Here is a 19,514-nt window from a genome sequence, read left to right on the forward strand (position 1 = left end):
CACGGTGTGATGTGTGGGTGGGGACAGTTTGATTGTTCCTGTGCCTTGAAAACTGTATATAAGCTGAGAAGAAACCATTAAAGATGTCTTCATTTGAAATCAGAGAACACGGAGCAAGTCTTGTTATTCTGGGAAATGGGATGCCTGCTGGTTTGTCTGTGTGTCAGATGAGCTGTCGTGGAAGGTCGTAAACGGTGGTGACCGTTACAGGGTCCAACCCGCTACTAGCAAGGGGGACCTAATAAAGGGGGTCCAACCCGCTACTAGCAAGGGGGACCTAATAAAGGGGGTCCAACCCGCTACTAGCAAGGGGGACCTAATAAAGGGGGTCCAACCCGCTACTAGCAAGGAGGACCTAATAAAGGGGGTCCAACCCGCTACTAGCAAGGAGGACCTAATAAAGGGGGTCCAACCCGCTACTAGCAAGGGGGACCTAATAAAGGGGGTCCAACCCGCTACTAGCAAGGAGGACCTAATAAAGGGGGTCCAACCCACTACTAGCAAGGAGGACCTAATAAAGGGGGTCCAACCCGCTACTAGCAAGGGGGACCTAATAAAGGGGGTCCAACCCGCTACTAGCAAGGAGGACCTAATAAAGGGGGTCCAACTGGCTACTAGCAAGGAGGACCTAATAAAGGGGGTCCAACCCGCTACTAGCAAGGAGGACCTAATAAAGTGGCCAGTGAGTGTATATTTTTATTAACATTGTAACAAATTCTACAAGGCCAACATGCATATCTGGGGATTTTGGACGTGTTTCGCGATTTCCTTCCTGAGTTATGAAACTCTTAATTTTTTTTCTGACCTTCTTTCCCCTTTTTTATATCTCGTCTTTTCTGCCACCCAGAAATCCTTAGAAGAAGAATAATTTTCCCTCCGCCAAGAGACTGGAACATCTGGATTGATAATGGGATTGAATACGATACTTGGAATCTTTCCTTCCTTTCCAACTGATTCTCCGGGGGCCAGAAAGGAATTTTATCCCCCCCCCCACCTCCCATATAAGAGGGAATGGGGAGGGGGGGGGGTTGGGAATAGGGGGACGGCGGTTGATTTCCTGACTGCAGAGCAGAACTTTTAGAGACAGTCCGGGGATGAACACGATAGAAAGTGTAAGTCTTCGTTTTTGGTCCTTTAGTGTTTTTGTATCTTTGTGAACGTTCTGCTTTCTTATTGCTGATCTCCTCGGGGGGCGTTGTGGTTGCCGGTGAGCTGCGTTCATGGAAAACAAATTGGACGTCTGCTGGGATTGTTGGTGATTGGACAGATCACACGTGGAACCCATCAAGACTTTTTTTGGGTTGTGTTGTCCTCCTCACAAGGTAAGTCATTATGGCCCAAGTAAGCTTCATAGTCATCCTGACATCTCCCAAGCTTTTTGAGGACCAGTTTTGCCAAGTAGAGCAGTAGCAGTGATGTACACCAATCAGCTACAATATTATGACCCCCCCCCACCTAATATTGAGTAGGTCCCCCAATTTCTGCTAAAACAGCCCTGACCCCTCCAGGCATGGGCTCCACTAGACCTCTGAAGGCCCGGTGTGGTATCTGGCATCAAATATACCCAAGCAGAATTTTTTTTGTAAATAAGTAAGTTTTCTCTTTCGCTGATGGGCACTGATAAGGCGGCACTGACGGGCACCAATGAGGTGGCACCACTGAGGTGGCACTGATGGGCACTGACGGGCATTGAAGATGGGCACTTATAGGCGGCACTGATGGGTGCCACTGATATGCAGCACTGATGGGCAATGATAGGCGGCACTGATGGGCACTCATGGGGCACTGGTGGGCACTCATAGGCCACACTGATGGGCACTGAAAGGCTGCACTGATGGGTACTTATGAGTGGCACTGATGGGCACCACTGCTGGGCACTGATGGGCACCACTGCTGGGCACTGATAGGCGGCACTGCTAAGCACTGAAACGTGGCATTAGTACATGGCACTGATGGGCAGTATCCTCCATTGCAGATGACTGGAGAGGCACAGAGGGAGGTCAGTCTCATCCAGCAGACATTGGCTCTACTGAGGAAGAACATTCTGGTACAATGGAGGCGGCTGGGCTACGTCATACTGGTAAGTGAATACTTGAGAGTGGGGCCTCAAAGACATTAAAGAGACAACAATCTTCCTATAAGGTAGAGAGTGATAGGTGTCCCGGGAGCCTCCAACGTGTTTCACTCCACCCACCGGAGCTTACTCATGAGGACTTCATTCCTATACAGCCTGAGCCCCTCACACTCATATTTTGATTCTCAATCTTCCTATAAGGTAGAGAGTGATGGGTGTCCCGGGAGCCTCCAACGTGTTTCACTCCACCCACCGGAGCTTACTCATGAGGACTTCATTCCCATACAGCCTGAGCTTCTCACACTCATATCTTGATTCTCAATCTTCCTATAAGGTAGAGAGTGATAGGTGTCCCAGGAGCCTCACATCAAGTCACAGCCTGTTATGTGATGGTGATGGCAATGTCAGCCTTGACCCTTGCCAGGCCACGCCTCCAACGTGTTTCCCTTGCTCCACCGGAGCTTACTCATGAGGACTTCATTCCTATACAGCCTGAGCCCCTCACACTCATATTTTGGTTCACAATCTTCCTATAAGTTAGAGAGTGATAGGTGTCCCGGGAGCCACATATCAAGTCAGAGCCTGCTGTGTGATGGTGAATGGCAGTGTCAGTCTTGACCCCTGCCATGTCACGCCTCCAGCGTGTTTCACTCCGCCCACCAGAGCTTACTCATGAGGACTTCAGTCCCATACAGCCTGAGCTCCTCACACTCATATCTTGGTTCACAATTTTCCTATATGGTAGAGAGTGATAGGTGTCCCGGGAGCCTCCAACATTTCACTCCGCCGACCGGAGCTTACTCATGGGGACTTCATTCCCATACAGCCTGAGCCCCTCACACTCATATCTTGGTTCCCAATCTTCCTATAAGGTAGAGAGTGATAGGTGTCCCGGGAGCCTCCAACGTTTCACTCTGCCCACCGGAGCTTACTCATGGGGACTTCAGTCCCATACAGCCTGAGCTTCTCACACTCATATCTTGGTTCACAATTTTCCTATATGGTAGAGAGTGATAGGTGTCCCGGGAGCCTCCAACATTTCACTCCGCCGACCGGAGCTTACTCATGGGGACTTCATTCCCATACAGCCTGAGCTTCTCACACTCATATCTTGGTTCACAATCTTCCTATAAGGTAGAGAGTGATAGGTGTCCCGGGAGCCTCCAACGTTTCACTCCTCCCACCGGAGCTTACTCATGGGGACTTCAGTCCCATACAGCCTGAGCTTCTCACACTCATATCTTGGTTCCCAATCTTCCTATAAGGTAGAGAGTGATAGGTGTCCCGGGAGCCACACATCAAGTCACAGCTTGCTGTGTGATGGTGAATGGCATTTTTTTAAAGTAATTTATTAGGCAGCTCTGGGGGTCTCTTCCAGTTTCATCTTCCCTCCCCGGCTCTGCTCCGCTCTCTCTGGTTCTTCTCCCTCTGTCCGGTGTCTTCTGCCGGGCCTCCTCCGCTATCTTCTGCTCCTGTGCCCCCCACCCCAAAGCACCTAGTCCCCATGTTGATGAGGACAAGGGCCTCTTCCCGACAACCCTGGCCATTGGTTGCCAGGGTCTGCGGGCGGGGTGGGGGCTTATCGGAATCTGGGAGCCCCCTTTAATAAGGGGGCCCCCAGATCCCTGCCCCCCACCCTATGTGAATGAGTATGGGGTACATTGTACCCCTACCCATTCACCTGAAAAAAAAGTGTCAGAAATAAAACACAGCACACATTTTTATTTATTAGACAGCTCCGGAGGTCTCTTTCGATTTCTTCTCCCCTCTCCGGCTCTTCTCCGCTCTCTCTGGTTCTTCTTCCTCTGTCCAGTGTCTTCTGCCGGGCCTCCTCCGCTATCTTCTGCTCTTTTGCCCGCTCTTCTCCGTTGTCTTCTTCCCTCTGCTCTTCTCCCGATGTTGACACAACGCTCTCTCCCACTCTAATGCCCGGTGCGCAGTGTGCCACTACTTATATAGGCATGGGGCGTCATGCGGATGCCCTGCCCCTTATTACATCACTACCGGGGGCATGGTGGGTGGTAACGTCATAAGGGGTGGATCTCCGGTGACCCAAAGTCGAATCCAAGGTAGTACGACTGTCGTGTTGTACCAGTGTGAACCTGGCCTCAACTAATTTTTCCGTTCTGCACATGTCTCGGCCCCAATCATCCCTACTAGCCCGAAACCCCCCCCCTCCTAAAACAAATTCTCTCCCCCCTCTACCATATGAACTATTTTAGCACAGCCCCCCCCCCCCTCAAATCCCCCCTCCTAGCACAAATCTTTTCCCCCATAACCTCCCAACACAAATCACTCCATATCACCATTCCTTGCGCACACACACACACACACACACACAAATTTCCCAGCCTGAAACAATTCTTACCCCCTGTTGATCCCCAGATTCCCCCTCCCAACACAAATCCCCACACTCAATCTCCTTGAGGTGCCCCCCAGCTCACATGATACCTCAGTGTCCAGGGCAATCGCCCCTCCTGCCCACCTCTTGTCCCGGACCTAGGGCTATGACTTGCAGAGAGGGAGGGGCCAAAACTCAAATTTTCTAGCAATTTCAAGTTGCTTTGCTTGTGAACTGAAGCCGGTGTCTGCCCGGGTCTGAGGCCCCTCCCCTCTCCACTGTACAGCTGTACTACTGGCCAGAGGGGCAGAAGGAGATGCCACGGGCACCACACAGAGCTACCAATCTCTCCCACTGCATAGTGAACTGCCGGCCAAAGGTGCAGGGGGAAATTCTGGGCTTGGCCCCCTTATGGTGGCAGAACGTCAGGGTCCGGTCGTATATGCCAGTGGTCATCAACCCTGTCCCTCAGGGCCCACTAACAGGCCAGGTTTGCAAGATAACTGAAATACATCACAGGTGATATCATTTGCTGCTCAGTGATTGCAGTATTCTAGTCTGCATCTCCCCAAGGTAATACATAAAACCTGGCCTGTTAGTGGGCCCCCGAGGACAGGGTTGATGACCACTGGTATATGTGACCCTGGTAGTTCCGCCACTGTGTATACGCCCATATGTGCGACTCTGTAGTCATGTGGGCTGCACAGATATGAATAAAAAAGGAAACGATAGAGCTTAGTAGGGAACTGAAACTGGAGCATGCTCCGTAGAGGACACCAGCTGGTCTATACAATGTCAGGCTGCAGTGGGCACACAGAGAAGATGGGAGGGGCAGATGAAGGCAGGATCAACCAGGTATATTTCACTCTACACAAAACAAAGTGGCTTTCTGAGTATAAATCTGGGTTTAACGACACTTTAACAAGACACTTTTACCTAGGGGGATGCTGCAGAAGAAATTCTCCTTTGATGGAAGAATTTAAGTAGAGATCTGGGACTACCAGTAGAAGAGGAGAGATCTCTGGCTCTATGAACTGTCTGTGATGTAGTTGTGTTTCTTCCAATCGATGTTGGCGCTGACCCTGTACTTGTTTTTTTCAGGAGTGGCTCCAGCATTTGGCGCTGGTCCTCTTGCTGTTCTTCTTCATCGATGAATCACAATTTATGAAGCCACAGGCCTGGAATAGCTACAGCCCGGCCCGGGTCCTGGGGAGTCTCAATCATTTAGAGAATCTTAACTTTTCCCTTAACGTCTCAGTCTTCCCTTCCCAAGTTGGCTACTTCCCTGGCAGCCCGACCATCCGGGAAATAATGCAGCTGGTCAACAGAAGCACCATCCTGCCAGGTAGGTTCTGCCGTCACCTGCAAGCTGAGCTGAAGGCCAAAATCAGGCTGGCAGTAGGAGTTGTGTTAGCTGATGGGACAGGAAGGGGGAGGTTCTTAGGTGGTCTTGTAGAAAGTGAGAAAGTCAAGGTTGGGTGTCACCAGTGATATTACTGCGGGGTAGACGAGGGGGGTGGGGCAGAGGCACTGGGTCTACAGAACTGTAGACGGGGGAAAGTGTTGTAACCCTCCTTACCAATGTCACATCTCCCCCTTTTAGGAATATTAGTGGAGGAATATGAGAATGCCACCGATGTTACAAGTCCAAAATGGAAATACCACCTCGGCACCGTGGTCTTTTCTGAGAACGAATTTAACTATTCACTAAGGTTTCCTTATAAGTACCACACTGACCCAAATGACTACACAGCTATGAGAGGTGAGTCCATGCATGATATATCTGCTGGTATATGGCCTGCAGCACAGCCGGGGGTAATGATTATAATGAATATTCATCTGGGGGGCAGGGCCAAGACACAGACAGTTATAATTCTTACATTAGCTCCCTGGGGGCGGGGCCGAGACACAGCCAGTGCTAATTCCTACAATATCTCCCCAGCTGAGGGCGGGGCCAGAACACAACTAGTGCTAGTTCTTACAGTAGCTCCGCAGCTGGGGGTGGGGCCAAGACATAGCCAGTGCTAATTCTTACAATAGCTTCCTAGTCAGAGGCGGAGCCAAGACACAGCCAATGCTAATGCTTACTATAGCTCCCCAGCTGGGGGTGGGGCCAGAACACAGCCAGTGCTAATTCTTATAATAGCTCCCCAGCTGGGGGTGGGGCCAAGACATAGCTGGTGCTAATTCTTACAATAGCTTCCTAGTCAGAGGCGGGGCCAAGACACAGCCAATGCTAATTCTTACAATAGCTGTCCCAGCTGGAGATATGGGCAAGACACAGCCGGTGCTAAGTCTTACAATACTGTCCTAGCCAGGGGCGGGGCCAAGACATAGCCAGTGCTAATTCTTACAATGGTTTCCCAGCTGGACACACCTTCCAAGTTCCCCAACAATTTTCATTGGGAATTCCATATCGGTCTTCCTGCTGGTCCAGAAGAAGTTTACTTTCGTATAGTCACTCCTTTATAAATTGGCGTAATTCTCCAGGTTTGAGGGTGGGGCCAAGACACAGCCAGTGCTAATTCTTACTATAGCCCACCAGTTGAGGGCAGGGCCAAGACACAGACAGTGATAATTTTTACAATAGCTCCTCAGCTGGGGGTGGGACCAAGACATAGCCAGTGCTAGTTCTTACAATAGCTGTCCCAGCTGGAGGTGGGGGCATGACACAGCCGGTGCTAAGTCTTACAATAGCATCCTAGTCAGGGGCGGGGCCAAGACATAGCCAGTGCTAATTCTTACAATGGCTCCCCACAGCTGGGGGTGGGGGCAGGACACAGCCGGTGCTAAGTCTTACAATAGCATCCTAGTCAGGGGCGGGGCCAAGACATAGCCAGTGCTAATTCTTACAATGGCTCCCCCCAGTTGGGGGTGGGGGCAGGACACAGCTGGTGCTAAGTCTGACAATAGCATCCTAGTCAGGGGCGGGGCCAAGACATAGCCAGTGCTAATTCTTACAATGGCTCCCCCCAGCTGGGGGTGGGGGCAGGACACAGCTGGTGCTAAGTCTGACAATAGCATCCTAGTCAGGGGCGGGGCCAAGACAAAGCCAGTGCTAATTCTTACAATGGCTCCCCCCAGCTGGGGGTGGGGGCAGGACACAGCTATGCTAATTTTTACAATAGTTCTCCAGCCAGACTAAAAAATAGCACATTGTATAACTTGCACACACCTTCCAAGTTCCCCAACAATTTCCATTAGGAATTCCATGTTGGTCTTCCTGCTGGTCCAGAAGAAGTTTACTTTCGTATCGTCACTCCTTTATAAATTGGCGTAATTCTGCAGATTTGACCCTTGCCTCTTCCATTATGGCCCGTTCCATCAGGATAATAATTCAGATGTTGTATTTCATATTTGAACCCTTTGGGGATTTTTTTTTTTGTTCTGTTTTTATGTTGGTGAACGGGAGAACATCTAGAAAAAAAACAAGATGAGAAAAGGGTTCAGAGATCAGCTGACCAATCAGAATTTATGAACAGCTGGTTCCGTTTCTCTTCCTTCCTTCAGGTTCCTGTGGAGATCATTTAACTTACTGTCACTCACTGCAGTACTTGAGCGAGGGGTTCCTGTCTCTACAAGCCACCATAGACTCCGCCATTGTGGAGGTGAGCTACATAGACATGGATGTGTATGAATGGACCTTGAGATCTATGAATAGGAACAGGATCAGGACCTTCTCAGTTGGCAACCAGGGGATTTGGTTGATTGCAACCAGTCATTGAGATCTATATATGTACAGTATATGGGATCAGAACTCTCCTTGGGGGGCACATTGAGGCCATGGTTGACGCTGACTGAACCTTGAGATCTATAAATAGGAATGGGATCAGGACCTTCTCAGTTGGCAACCAAAGAACTTGGTTGATTGCAACCAGACATTGATATCTATACATGTACAGTATATGGGATCAGAACTCTCCTTGGGGGGCACATTGGGTCCATAGTTGACTCTGACTGAACCGTGGGATCTATGAATAGGAATGGGATCAGGACCCTCACAGTTGGCAACCAAAGAACTTGGTTGATTGCAACCAGACATTGATATCTATACATGTACAGTATATGGGATCAGAACTCTCCTTGGGGGGCACATTGGGTCCATAGTTGACTCTGACTGAACCGTGGGATCTATGAATAGGAATGGGATCAGGACCCTCACAGTTGGCAACCAAAGAACTTGGTTGATTGCAACCAGACATTGATATCTATACATGTACAGTATATGGGATCAGAACTCTCCTTGGGGGGCACATTGGGTCCATGGTTGACTCTGACTGAACCGTGGGACCTATGAATAGGAATGGGATCAGGATCTTCTCAGTTGACAACCAGGGCACATTGAGTTCTATACATGTACAGTATATGGGATTAGAATCCTAACTGGCGCATGGGGGCACATGGGGGTCATGGTTGATCTGAATGGGCCTTGAGATCTATGAATAGGAATGGCCCTCTCAGTTGGCAACCAGGGCACTTGGTTAATTGCAACCAGTCATTGAGATCTATAGATGTATAGTATATGAGATCAGAACCCTCCCTGGGGGGGCACATGGGGGGGGGGGGGCATGGTTGATCTGAACAGACCTTGAGATCGGGATCAGGACCTTCTCAGTTGGCAACCAGGGGATTTGGTTGATTGCAACCAGACATTGAAATCTATACATGTACAGTATATGGGGTCAGATCCCTCCCTGGGGGGGGCATGGTTGACTCTGACTGAACCTTGAGATCTATGAATAGGAATGGGATCAGGACCTTCTCAGTTGGCAACCAGGGGACTTAGTTGATCGCAACCAACCAGTCATTGAGATCTATACATGTACAGTATATGGGATAAGACCCCTCCCTGGGGGGCACATTGGGGCCATGGTTGACTCTGACTGAACCTTGAGATCCATGAATAGGAATGGGATCAGGACCTTCTCAGTTGGCAAGCAGGAGACTTGGTTGATTGCAACCAGACATTGAGATCTATACATGTACAGTATATGGGACCTGAACCCTCCCTGGGGGGGGGCACATGGGGGGGCCATGGTTGACCCTAATGGACCTTGAGATCTATGAATAGGAATGGGATCAGGACCTTCTTAGTTGACAACCAGGGGACTTGGTTGATTGCAACCAGACATTGAGATCTATACATGTACAGTATATGAGATCAGAATCCTCCCTGGAAGGGGGGGGGGGCGCACGTGGGGGCCATGGTTGACTAAACCTTGAGATAATATAATATATTAATATAAATAGTTACAGGATCGGTACTAGATCTTACTGGATGTTGTGATCTCTAAAGAGGTGAGGGGTCAGGACCCTCTCAGGGGCTCACAGGGGCCATGGATGACTATGACTGAGTGTTGAGATCTACACATTGGTATGGGATCAGGAGCCTATCAGAGGCATACAAAGTCATAGATGACTTATTTTCTTTATTTGTATTTCAATGGTATTTATTTGTCTGTTTGCAAGAAGTTTGGCTGTAAAAATACAATAAAATGAAATATTTTGCAGCACTTCACAAATCAATCCATATGGGAGTCTATGGAGACCATGACGGTGGTGAAGATGAAGTCGGTTACTCTCGGTGACCGGTCAACTCTGCACATGTGTTACTACACTTTTCTCCTGAGCGTGTGTTTCGTCTCGCTGTCCTATGTCATGACGCTGCACATCACCCAGGAGAGGAGGAAAACCAGAGAGCTGATGAGGATGATGGGAGTGAAGGATCTGGCGTTTTGGTGAGTGGTGCCAGTCAACCCAAGTTCTACCCATTGTAGGAATGTTACGGCGCTGTAGGCTGGATACAGAAGGTGTAGAGGCCTCTAATGACTCTGCAATGCCTAATGCAACGATCAACGCGTTTCGGCACCATTCGTGCCATGACTAAGGCTTGATGGCTGTTTTTTTTTTTTACACTTGTATACATGTAATTCAATAACGAAACACTGATATTTGAATTTATCTTGGGTGCCGACTTTTTGTCCTGTGTCTTCACCTCCTCCAGGAAAAAGCATCTTTCAAACAGCTATGGGTGTCCGCAGAACTTTTTCAGTGGGGAGGGGCTTCATTTTAAGGTCACTCATGCTCCGCCCCCTTTTGACAATGTAAATGAAGCCGTGACTCGCAAGTATTTATTTTTTAAGGGGAAACGGCAGACTTTATTCTAGGCATGTGCTATGTACAGGGTGCAGACTCCAGGTGTGTGCTATGTACAGGGTGCAGATTCCAGGCGTGTGCTATGTACAGGGTGCAGATTCCAGGCGTGTGCTATGTACAGGGTGCAGATTCCAGGCGTTTGCTATGTACAGGGTGCAGATTCCAGGCGTTTGCTATGTACAGGGTGCAGATTCCAGGCGTTTGCTATGTACAGGGTGCAGATTCCAGGCGTGTGCTATGTACAGGGTGCAGATTCCAGGCGTGTGCTATGTACAGGGTGCAGATTCCAGGCGTGTGCTATGTACAGGGTGCAGATTCCAGGCGTGTGCTATGTACAGGGTGCAGATTCCAGGCGTGTGCTATGTACAGGGTGCAGATTCCAGGCGTGTGCTATGTACAGGGTGCAGATTCCAGGCGTGTGCTATGTACAGGGTGCAGATTCCCAGGCGTGTGCTATGTACAGGGTGCAGATTCCAGGCGTGTGCTATGTACAGGGTGCAGATTCCAGGCGTGTACTATGTACAGGGTGCAGATTCCAGGCGTGTGCTATGTACAGGGTGCAGATTCCAGGCGTGTACTATGTACAGGGTGCAGATTCCAGGCGTGTGCTATGTGCAGGCAGGGCTGGACTGGGACAGAAATTTGGCCCTGGACTTTATCCAGACTGGCCCACTTTGACAGGTCTCTCCCATGACGGCCGGACAACTCCCGCACCCCCCCCCCCCCGGCCACCCAAGCTCCCTCTCCCCCTTCACTAGCCGTTCTACTTTATTAGAGTAGAACGTCTGGTACTGGTACTCTTATAGGCAGTACCAGTGGGGAAGCTAGACATTTTTTCACCCGGGGCAAAGAATCAGTTTGGTGCCCCCCCCTTATTGGACAAGATTAGGCAGAAGTGAGAAACTCCCAGGCCATAGCTGTTGAGTCAGCTGTCTGTCCCCTCCCCCCATGCTCCTCTGTCGTCCCCCCTGCTCCTCTTGTCCTCCCCCTGCCTCTTTGTTCCCCCCCAGGTGATCGCTGCAGGAAAGGAGAGACAGAGAAGTGGAGGGGGGGCGGCAGTCCGCTGTCACGGAAGCCTGCCCACTGAGCCATCGGCCCACCGGGAAACTCCCTGTAGTCCCAATGGCCAGTCCATCCCTGTGTGCAGGGTGCAGATTCCAGGCGTGTACAAGCCATGCGCATGCCTATGGCAGACACCTTGCTGATCTCTGATTCCGGGGAGGGGGGGGGCGCTTGCCCCCCCTTGCCCCTACCTGCAGACGCCCATGGCTATAGGATAAAAAAAAATTCAGTAAATGCCTGTTTGTAAAGAACTAGCCTCTCCTCCTTCCAAATTAGGTCTGGTAAAACCCAACTTGGCTACGCCCTCTGTAGGCCATGTGGCACTATAACACTGCAGCAGAGTGGGGGGACCGCAAGAGGACCTGTCCTGTTTTTCACAACCTTTTGTTGATTAAACCGGTCCCTGGTGATTGATTGGACCGGTCCTGGTGTTTGATTGGACCGGTCCTGGTGATTGATTGGACCGGTCCTGGTGATTGATTGGACCGGTCCTGGTGATTGATTGGACCGGTCCTGGTGATTGATTGGGCCGGTCCTGGTGATTGATTGGACCGGTCCTGGTGTAGGTGCCTCACCTGAATATATGGATGGAGTTTTCCTGTTTTGCAAGGTCTCTGATATGGGGAAACAATCTTGTATTTTAGGTTATCCTGGGTGGTGTTGTACTCACTCAGCGCCATCATCATTGCCGTCCTCATTACTCTGGTCGCCACCACTTATGTGTTTGTGAAAAGTTCCTTCGGAGTTATTTTTCTGCTCTTCTGTCTCTATGGCATTGCGACGGTAAGTCTGACCGATGTATTTTCTGTCAATGAAGGTCCATTTTATGCTCCTTTCAATGAAATGAAACAAATCTCAGTGAATAATCCTCTACCCTCCCCCCCCAGGTCTGCTTTAACTGCATGCTGAGCGCCCTCCTCAGGAAGCACCACCTCACAGCAATTTCGGGATTTTTCATCACCGTCTTCCTGTCTGCGTTGGGCATCCTTCCGCTCTTGAAAGTCATACCCACGTCTCTGGAAGTCTTCCTGAGCCTTTTCCACCCCTTCTCCTTTGCTGTTGGGATCACATCGGTAAATAACTGTTTATAACTCGTTTTTCTAAACGGCGCCAAGTGTTGTACGGTCATCACCATCAACCAATCAGAAAGCAGCTTTCATTAATTACCCAACTCTGCTTCTTGGATGTGTGGAATGAGCCTGTGTGCCAGCTTGTTAAAGGACCCCCCCCCCCAACCATTTGCTCAGAGTTGCATGTAAGTTGTCTCTCTAAACAGTTGCAGGTCACTCTTTGGTAGTTTCTACAGTGCAGATGACAGAGCCACAATTGGTAGCAGTGCCAGGACAAGTGGGCACAAGGGGAAGCTGTCTTGGGCACAGCATGTAGAGATGGGGGTTCCTTCCACAATAAGACTTCGGTCAGCCCAGCTCTGGAAGCAGAAAAGAGAAGAGGAGAGAACAGGGAGGAGGTGCGGGCTGTGCTCTCTCTCTCTGCCTCCTTCTCATAAGCTCATACATAATGGGCAAGGGGGGGCAATTGGGCATCTTTGCCCTGGGCACTGGATGATCTATCTTGTTCCAGCACTCAGGGCCGCTATCAGCTTCAGGCATGGGCCCCCTGGATCAGAGAACCAGGGGAGGGGAGGGGGGGTGCTGCCACTGATTGGCCAACTTAGTTCTCAAATGAGAGATAAAAAGTCATTGTGGAAGCCACTTTAAGAGCGAGCTCTGTCAATGGAGGACATCTAGCTGTATAGAGAACAGAGGAACTTGCAGATTGCTGGAGGAGCCCTGAAATGGTGAAGCGGTAGGGTGTCAAAGATTGTTGTGTAGTGACATACTGTCTGTTGACTTCATGTACTCGATGCTTCCTTTGGGTGGTTTTTCACCCCTTGGGACTTTGGGGTGGGGCACACAGACAAGTCCTCAGCAGCAGTAAATCTCTCCACCAGGGTCACCAGCTGGTTTGCAGTCTTAGGGTCCCCATGGCTGACCCACTTCCTCAAAGTGGCGGGGAGAGTGAGTAAATAACGGTCCATGACCACGCGCCGCACGATCTTAGGGACTGACGAATAGCCAGATTCAGAGAGATGGCCGCAACTTTAAGGTGGCGTAGCGTATCATAATTACGCTACGCCGCCTTAAGTCAGAGAGGCAAGTACTGTATTCTCAAAGTACTTGCCTCCTAACTTACGGCGGCATAGCGTAAATGCGGCGGGTGCAAGCGCGCCTAATTCAAATTCGGCTGAGGGGGCGTGTTTTATTATAATTGGGCTAGACCCGATGTGATTGACGTTTTTTTGGAACTGCGCATGAGCCGTGAGCCTACATTTCCCAGTGTGCATTGCGGCTAAGTCTGCTGCACGGGCCTATTGATTTTGACGTGGACGTAAACGACGTAAATCCCTATTCACGGACGACTTACGCAAACGACTTAAAATTTTCGAATTTCGACGCGGGAACGGCGGCCATACTTTAACATTACTATTCCAGCTATTTGATGGAATAACTTTAGGCCTGCTAATGCGTTACGTAAACGGCGTATCTGTACTGCGTCGGCCGGGCATACGTTCGTGAATAGGCGTATCTAGTGATTTACATATTCTACGCCGACCGCAATAGAAGCGCCACCTAGCGGCCAGCCTAAATATTGCACCCTAAGATAGGACGGTGCAAGCCGTTGTATCTTAGATAGGTTTAAGCGTATCTCTGTTTGAGAATACACTTAAACCTAGGTCGGCGCAGAGTCTGAGTTAGGTCGGCGTATCTACTGATACACCGACCTAACTCTTACTGAATCTAGCTAAAAGTCTCTGGCTGCAGCCAACTTCTTGATGAGGTGTATGAAGTCAAACCTTTGGGAGCTGGGTGGTTTGTCAGTACTGTATGACCACCGATGCTCCCGTTGAGCCCGGCCCGCAATGGTGACGTCCAGGCTTGCAAATATCTCTGCCTCCCTAAAGAAGAAGGGGAAACTTCAGAAATTTGGAAACTTCAGAAATTAGGAAATTCTAAATTTCGAAAATTCGGAAATTCGAAAATTCGAAAATCTGAGATTAGAAAATCAGAAATTCAAAATTTTTTTGAATTTCCGAATTTCCGAAACTCATTATTTAAAATTTTTGAAAATTCAGAATTTTCTAATTTCCGGATTTCTAAATTCAGAATTTTCAAATTTCCCGAAAAATGCAAAAAAAAAACACAAACAATTTTTTCGGCAGTACCCCACCCTCCACACTGCTAAGTGCGATAACTGTCTTTTGCATGAAACCTTTTGATTCTTTATTTTTTTATATTTCTAGAAAAAAAGTCACTTTAACTACACGCCAAACAGCCGCCGCAGTTCTATGGCGGCAGGTCGGCTCTCCTGCACAAGAGCCCTAGCTCTACGTTGCCTCGCGAAGCGGCCACTAGGGGCGCATGCGCCCCCCGCTCGCTCCTGACTCCCGCGCATGTGCCCGGCGGTCGCGATCACTGCCGGGCACCCGCGATCGCTCCTTACAGAGCGAGGACCGGGGAGAAATGCCTGACCATCTGTTCATAGAATGTATGAACAGCAATCAGTCATTTCCCCAAGTCAGTCCCCTCCCCCTACAGTTAGAACACACCCAGGGAACATACTTAACCCCTTCCCCGCCCCCTAGTGTTAACCCCTTCCCTGCCAGTGCCATTTTTATAGTAATTAATGCATTTTTATAGCACTGATCGCTATAGAAATGCCAATGGTCCCAAAAATGTGTCAAAAGTGTCCGAAGTGTCTGCCATAATGTCGCAGTACCGATAAAAATGCTGATCGCCGCCATTACTAGTAAAAAAAAAAATATTAATAAAAATGCCATAAAACTACCCCCTATTTTGTAAACGCTATAACTTTTGCGCAAACCAATCTATAAACGTTTATTGTGATTTTTTTTATATGTAGAAGAATACGTATCGCCCTAAACTGAGGAAAAAAAATTTTTTTTATACATTTTTGGGGATATTTATTATAGCAAAAAGTAAAAAATATTAATTTTTTTCAAAATTGTGGCTCTATTTTTGATTATAGCGCAAAAACTAAAAACCGCAGAGGTGATCAAATAGCACCAAAAGAAAGCTCTATTTGTGGGGAAAAAAGGACGCCAATTTTGTTCGGGAGCCATGTCGCACGACCGCGCAATTGTCAGTTAAATCGCAAAAAGTGCTCTGGTCTTTGACCAGCAATATGGTCCGGGGCTGAAGTGGTTAAGGTCCTGTTATGTTTCGGAATGACTCTTGTATTGCTGGTGTGTGATGTGTGTGTTACTTATGGCTTCTCTGCCTTTTCAGGGCATGCACATGGAAAATGACCTTCAGGGCTCCTTCTTCTCGGACATCACGGGTGACTCCTTCCACATACTCTCCAGCATCATCTACCTGATCATAGACTCTGTGCTTTACATCCTCCTCACTCTCTACTTCGACAAGATAATTCCAGGTAATGGTAGCTTGAGAATTGGTATTTTCTATTAAAGGATTTGGTTGAAGAACTCAAGAGGAGCCTCAGTATACCGCTTGTGTCCCCGGCTTGTACAAGAAACATATAAGAGATGTAGTTGAATAAGAGTGCCACACCAACAATTGAGAGTATAAGTACAGTGGAACCTCGGATTACGAGTATAATCCATTCCAGGAGAATTCTCGTAATCCAAAGCACTCGCATATCAAAGCGAGTTTCCCTCTGAGGCCTCGTACACACGACAGAGTTTCTCGGCAGAATTCACCGAGAAACTCGGTCAAACCCGGATTCTGCCGAGAAACTCTGTCGTCTGTACACTTTTGGCCCGATGGAGCCGCCGAGGAACTCGTCGAGAAAATAGAGAACATGTTCTCTATTTTCTCGTTGTTCTATGGGAGAAGGCGTCCCGCCGAGCTCCTCGGCGGCTTCATCCCTGAACTCACCGAGGAACTCGACGTGTTTGGCACGTCGAGTTCCTCGGCCGTGTGTACGGGGCCATAGAAGTCAATGGAAATGAAAATAATTTGTTCCGCATTGACTTCAATGGAATGCAATACCGCATGTGGCCAGAGGGAGTGCCGGAGAGCCTCTGGAATGGTCGGAAAGCCCCGAGGACCGCTAGGCTGACCTCAGAAACCCAAGTTAAGGCTTGCAAACCCCCGGGAACTGAGTATTTCCGAACAGCTCCAAACTGGCCCTGCTCACTGAAGCCGGCCCACTGAGCCATCGGCCCACCAGGAAACTCCCGGTAGTCCCAATGGCCAGTCCATCCCTGGTTGGCTAGATGCAATCCGGTGATCTTACATAAAGGAGAAATTAACATTAGCTGTTAATAGCTTGGTGTTATCTTGGTCTGGAAATGCCCTTCGAACATGTCTTCTGCCACTAGATAAACACGGATTGAGGCACGAGCCGCTGTTTTTCCTGAGATCTTCATTTTGGTTGAAGAAGAAGAAGACCCCCATAACGCCCGGAGAGAAAGGAAGGGCCGAGCCTGACTCCGAGGACTACGCTGAAAAGGTTCCTGCTGATCTGCTGGGAAAAGATGTGATCAGGTATTCATCTTCATGGTGAGGGAACCTCCATCTCTATAGTAGACACCCCACCAGGGGCGGATCCAGAGTCTTGTTTCGGGAGGGGCACTGCCAGGAAATATGTTTTTTGGGGTAAATTTGTTGGGGCAATGGCTGATGTTGGCGCTTCAATCATCAGGGCACCATGGTTGTTATGGTGTCAGGATGATTGAAGAGCATTCTTACTATTGTTACATTGTTCTAAAAAATGAAATAGTTCAACTCACCATAATGCAGAAACAGTGGGAGCCCCGAGTGTGTCACTTGCCACGTCCCATGCCAAACGTTGCGGATTGTCACTTGCCACGTCACACATTGCAGATTTTCACTTGCCACATCACATGCCACACATTGCAGATTGTCACTTGCCACATCACATGCCACACATTGCAGATTTTCACTTGCCACGTCCCATGCCATACATTGCAGATTGTCACTTGCCACGTCCCATGCCATACATTGCAGATTGTCACTTGCCACGTCCCATGCCATACATTGCAGATTGTCACTTGCCACGTCCCATGCCATACATTGCAGATTGTCACTTGCCACGTCCCATGCCATACATTGCAGATTGTCACTTGCCACGTCCCATGTCACACATTGTAGATTGTCACTTGCCACGTCCCATGCCATACATTGCAGATTGTCACTTGCCACGTCCCATGCCATACATTGCAGATTGTCACTTGCCACGTCCCATGCCATACATTGCAGATTGTCACTTGCCACGTCCCATGTCACACATTGTAGATTGTCACTTGCCACGTCCCATGCCACACATTGTAGATTGTCACTTGCCACGTCCCATGCCACACTTGCAGATTGTCACTTGCCACGTCCCATGCCACACTTGCAGATTGTCACTTGCCACGTCCCATGCCACACATTGTAGATTGTCACTTGCCACGTCCCATGCCACACGTTGCGGATTGTCACCTGCCACGTCACATATTGTAGATTGTCACTTGCCACGTCCCATGCCACACATTGTAGATTGTCACTTGCCACGTCCCATGCCACACGTTGCGGATTGTCACTTGCCACGTTCCACCCCACACATTGCAGATTGTCACTTGCCACGTCCCACGCCACACGTTGCGGGTCACTTGCCACATCCCATGCCACACATTGCAGATTGTCACTTGCCACGTCCCATGCCACACATTGCAGATTGTCACTTGCCACGTTGCCCCCCCCCCCCCCCCCCGGATCTGCCCCTGCACCCAACACAACAAATATTCCTGAATCATGTATTCACGCAGCTAACAATGCCATGACAAGGATGTTATCACTTCTTTTATATAGAAATTATGTAGCGATAAAGCCAGTACAGACTTAAAAAATGTAACTTTGTATCTTTTTATGCCCATGTGATTTACACTCAAGTCTCAGAAAAAAGGTGCCAAGAAGAGTTTCAGAGATCTCTATTTGTGGGGAAAAAAAGGCCGCCAATTTTGTTTGGAAGCCACGTCGCACGACCGCGCAATTGTCAGTTAAAGCGACGCAGTGCCGAATCGCAAAAAGGGGCCCCGGCCTTTGACCAGCAATATGGTCCGGGGCTTAAGTGGTTAAAGATCATGGCAGCCAAAACCATATCGATGGATTTTTGGAAAGGTTAGAAGAAGCTAACTCCATTTCTAAAAACTGAATTTCAAAATGTTGTTTCCTTACAGAATATTCAACGTTAAGAAAATGTACAGCGGCAAAGACGATAAAACGGAGGCGCTACGAGGTGATGTGACTTTTGTTGCCTGTTATACGAGGTTCTCTATCTCACAGTACAAGTTCCTTCATGTAGAAAGTCAATGAGGGGGAGATTTACTAAAACTAGCGCACTCAGAATCTGGTACAGCTTTGCGTGGGAGCCAATCGGCTTCTAAGTTCAGCTTCTTCGGTTAAGCTTTGGCAATAAAACCAGATTTTTTTTCACATGTTACCAGTTTAGCGTTACAGAGAAGGTCTAGCGCTAGAATTGTTGCACACGCTCTAACGCACGCGGCGACACCTCACATGTGTGGTTTGAACGGCGTTTACATATGTGGGCGGGACTTACGCGTGCATTCGCTTCTGAGTGCGAGCTACCGGGGATAGGGTGTTTAACCACTTAAGCCCCGGACCTTTAGGCAGGTAAAGGACCCGGACAGTTTTTGCGATTCGGCACTGCATCGCTTTAACTGACAATTGCGCGGTCATGCGACGTGGCTCCAAAACAAAATTGGCGTCCTTTTTTCCCACAAATAGAGATTTATTTTGGTGATATTTGATCACCTCTGCGGTTTTTATTTTGTGCGCTATAATCAAAAATAGATCGACAATTATGAAAAAAAAT

General features: G+C 49.0%; 1 protein-coding gene across 1 annotated transcript in view; it reads left to right on the plus strand.

Annotated features, from left to right (window-relative positions):
• Positions 1 to 1,030: 1,030 nt before the first annotated feature.
• Positions 1,031 to 19,514, plus strand: part of LOC120919391 (ATP-binding cassette sub-family A member 10-like) — a 53,338-nt gene continuing 34,854 nt past the window's right edge. Inside the window, exons 1-11 of the mRNA XM_040331544.1 lie at positions 1,031 to 1,112; positions 1,976 to 2,080; positions 5,517 to 5,760; positions 6,019 to 6,177; positions 7,926 to 8,023; positions 9,927 to 10,153; positions 12,278 to 12,416; positions 12,521 to 12,706; positions 15,941 to 16,088; positions 16,999 to 17,164; positions 18,859 to 18,917. Of these exons, the coding sequence (XP_040187478.1) occupies positions 1,095 to 1,112; positions 1,976 to 2,080; positions 5,517 to 5,760; positions 6,019 to 6,177; positions 7,926 to 8,023; positions 9,927 to 10,153; positions 12,278 to 12,416; positions 12,521 to 12,706; positions 15,941 to 16,088; positions 16,999 to 17,164; positions 18,859 to 18,917 (1,549 nt within the window). The 5' untranslated portion in view covers positions 1,031 to 1,094. The remainder of the gene's footprint in view (positions 1,113 to 1,975; positions 2,081 to 5,516; positions 5,761 to 6,018; positions 6,178 to 7,925; positions 8,024 to 9,926; positions 10,154 to 12,277; positions 12,417 to 12,520; positions 12,707 to 15,940; positions 16,089 to 16,998; positions 17,165 to 18,858; positions 18,918 to 19,514) is intronic.

Source organism: Rana temporaria, chromosome 12 (genome assembly GCF_905171775.1).
Source record: "Rana temporaria chromosome 12, aRanTem1.1, whole genome shotgun sequence".
NCBI lineage: Eukaryota > Metazoa > Chordata > Amphibia > Anura > Ranidae > Rana > Rana temporaria.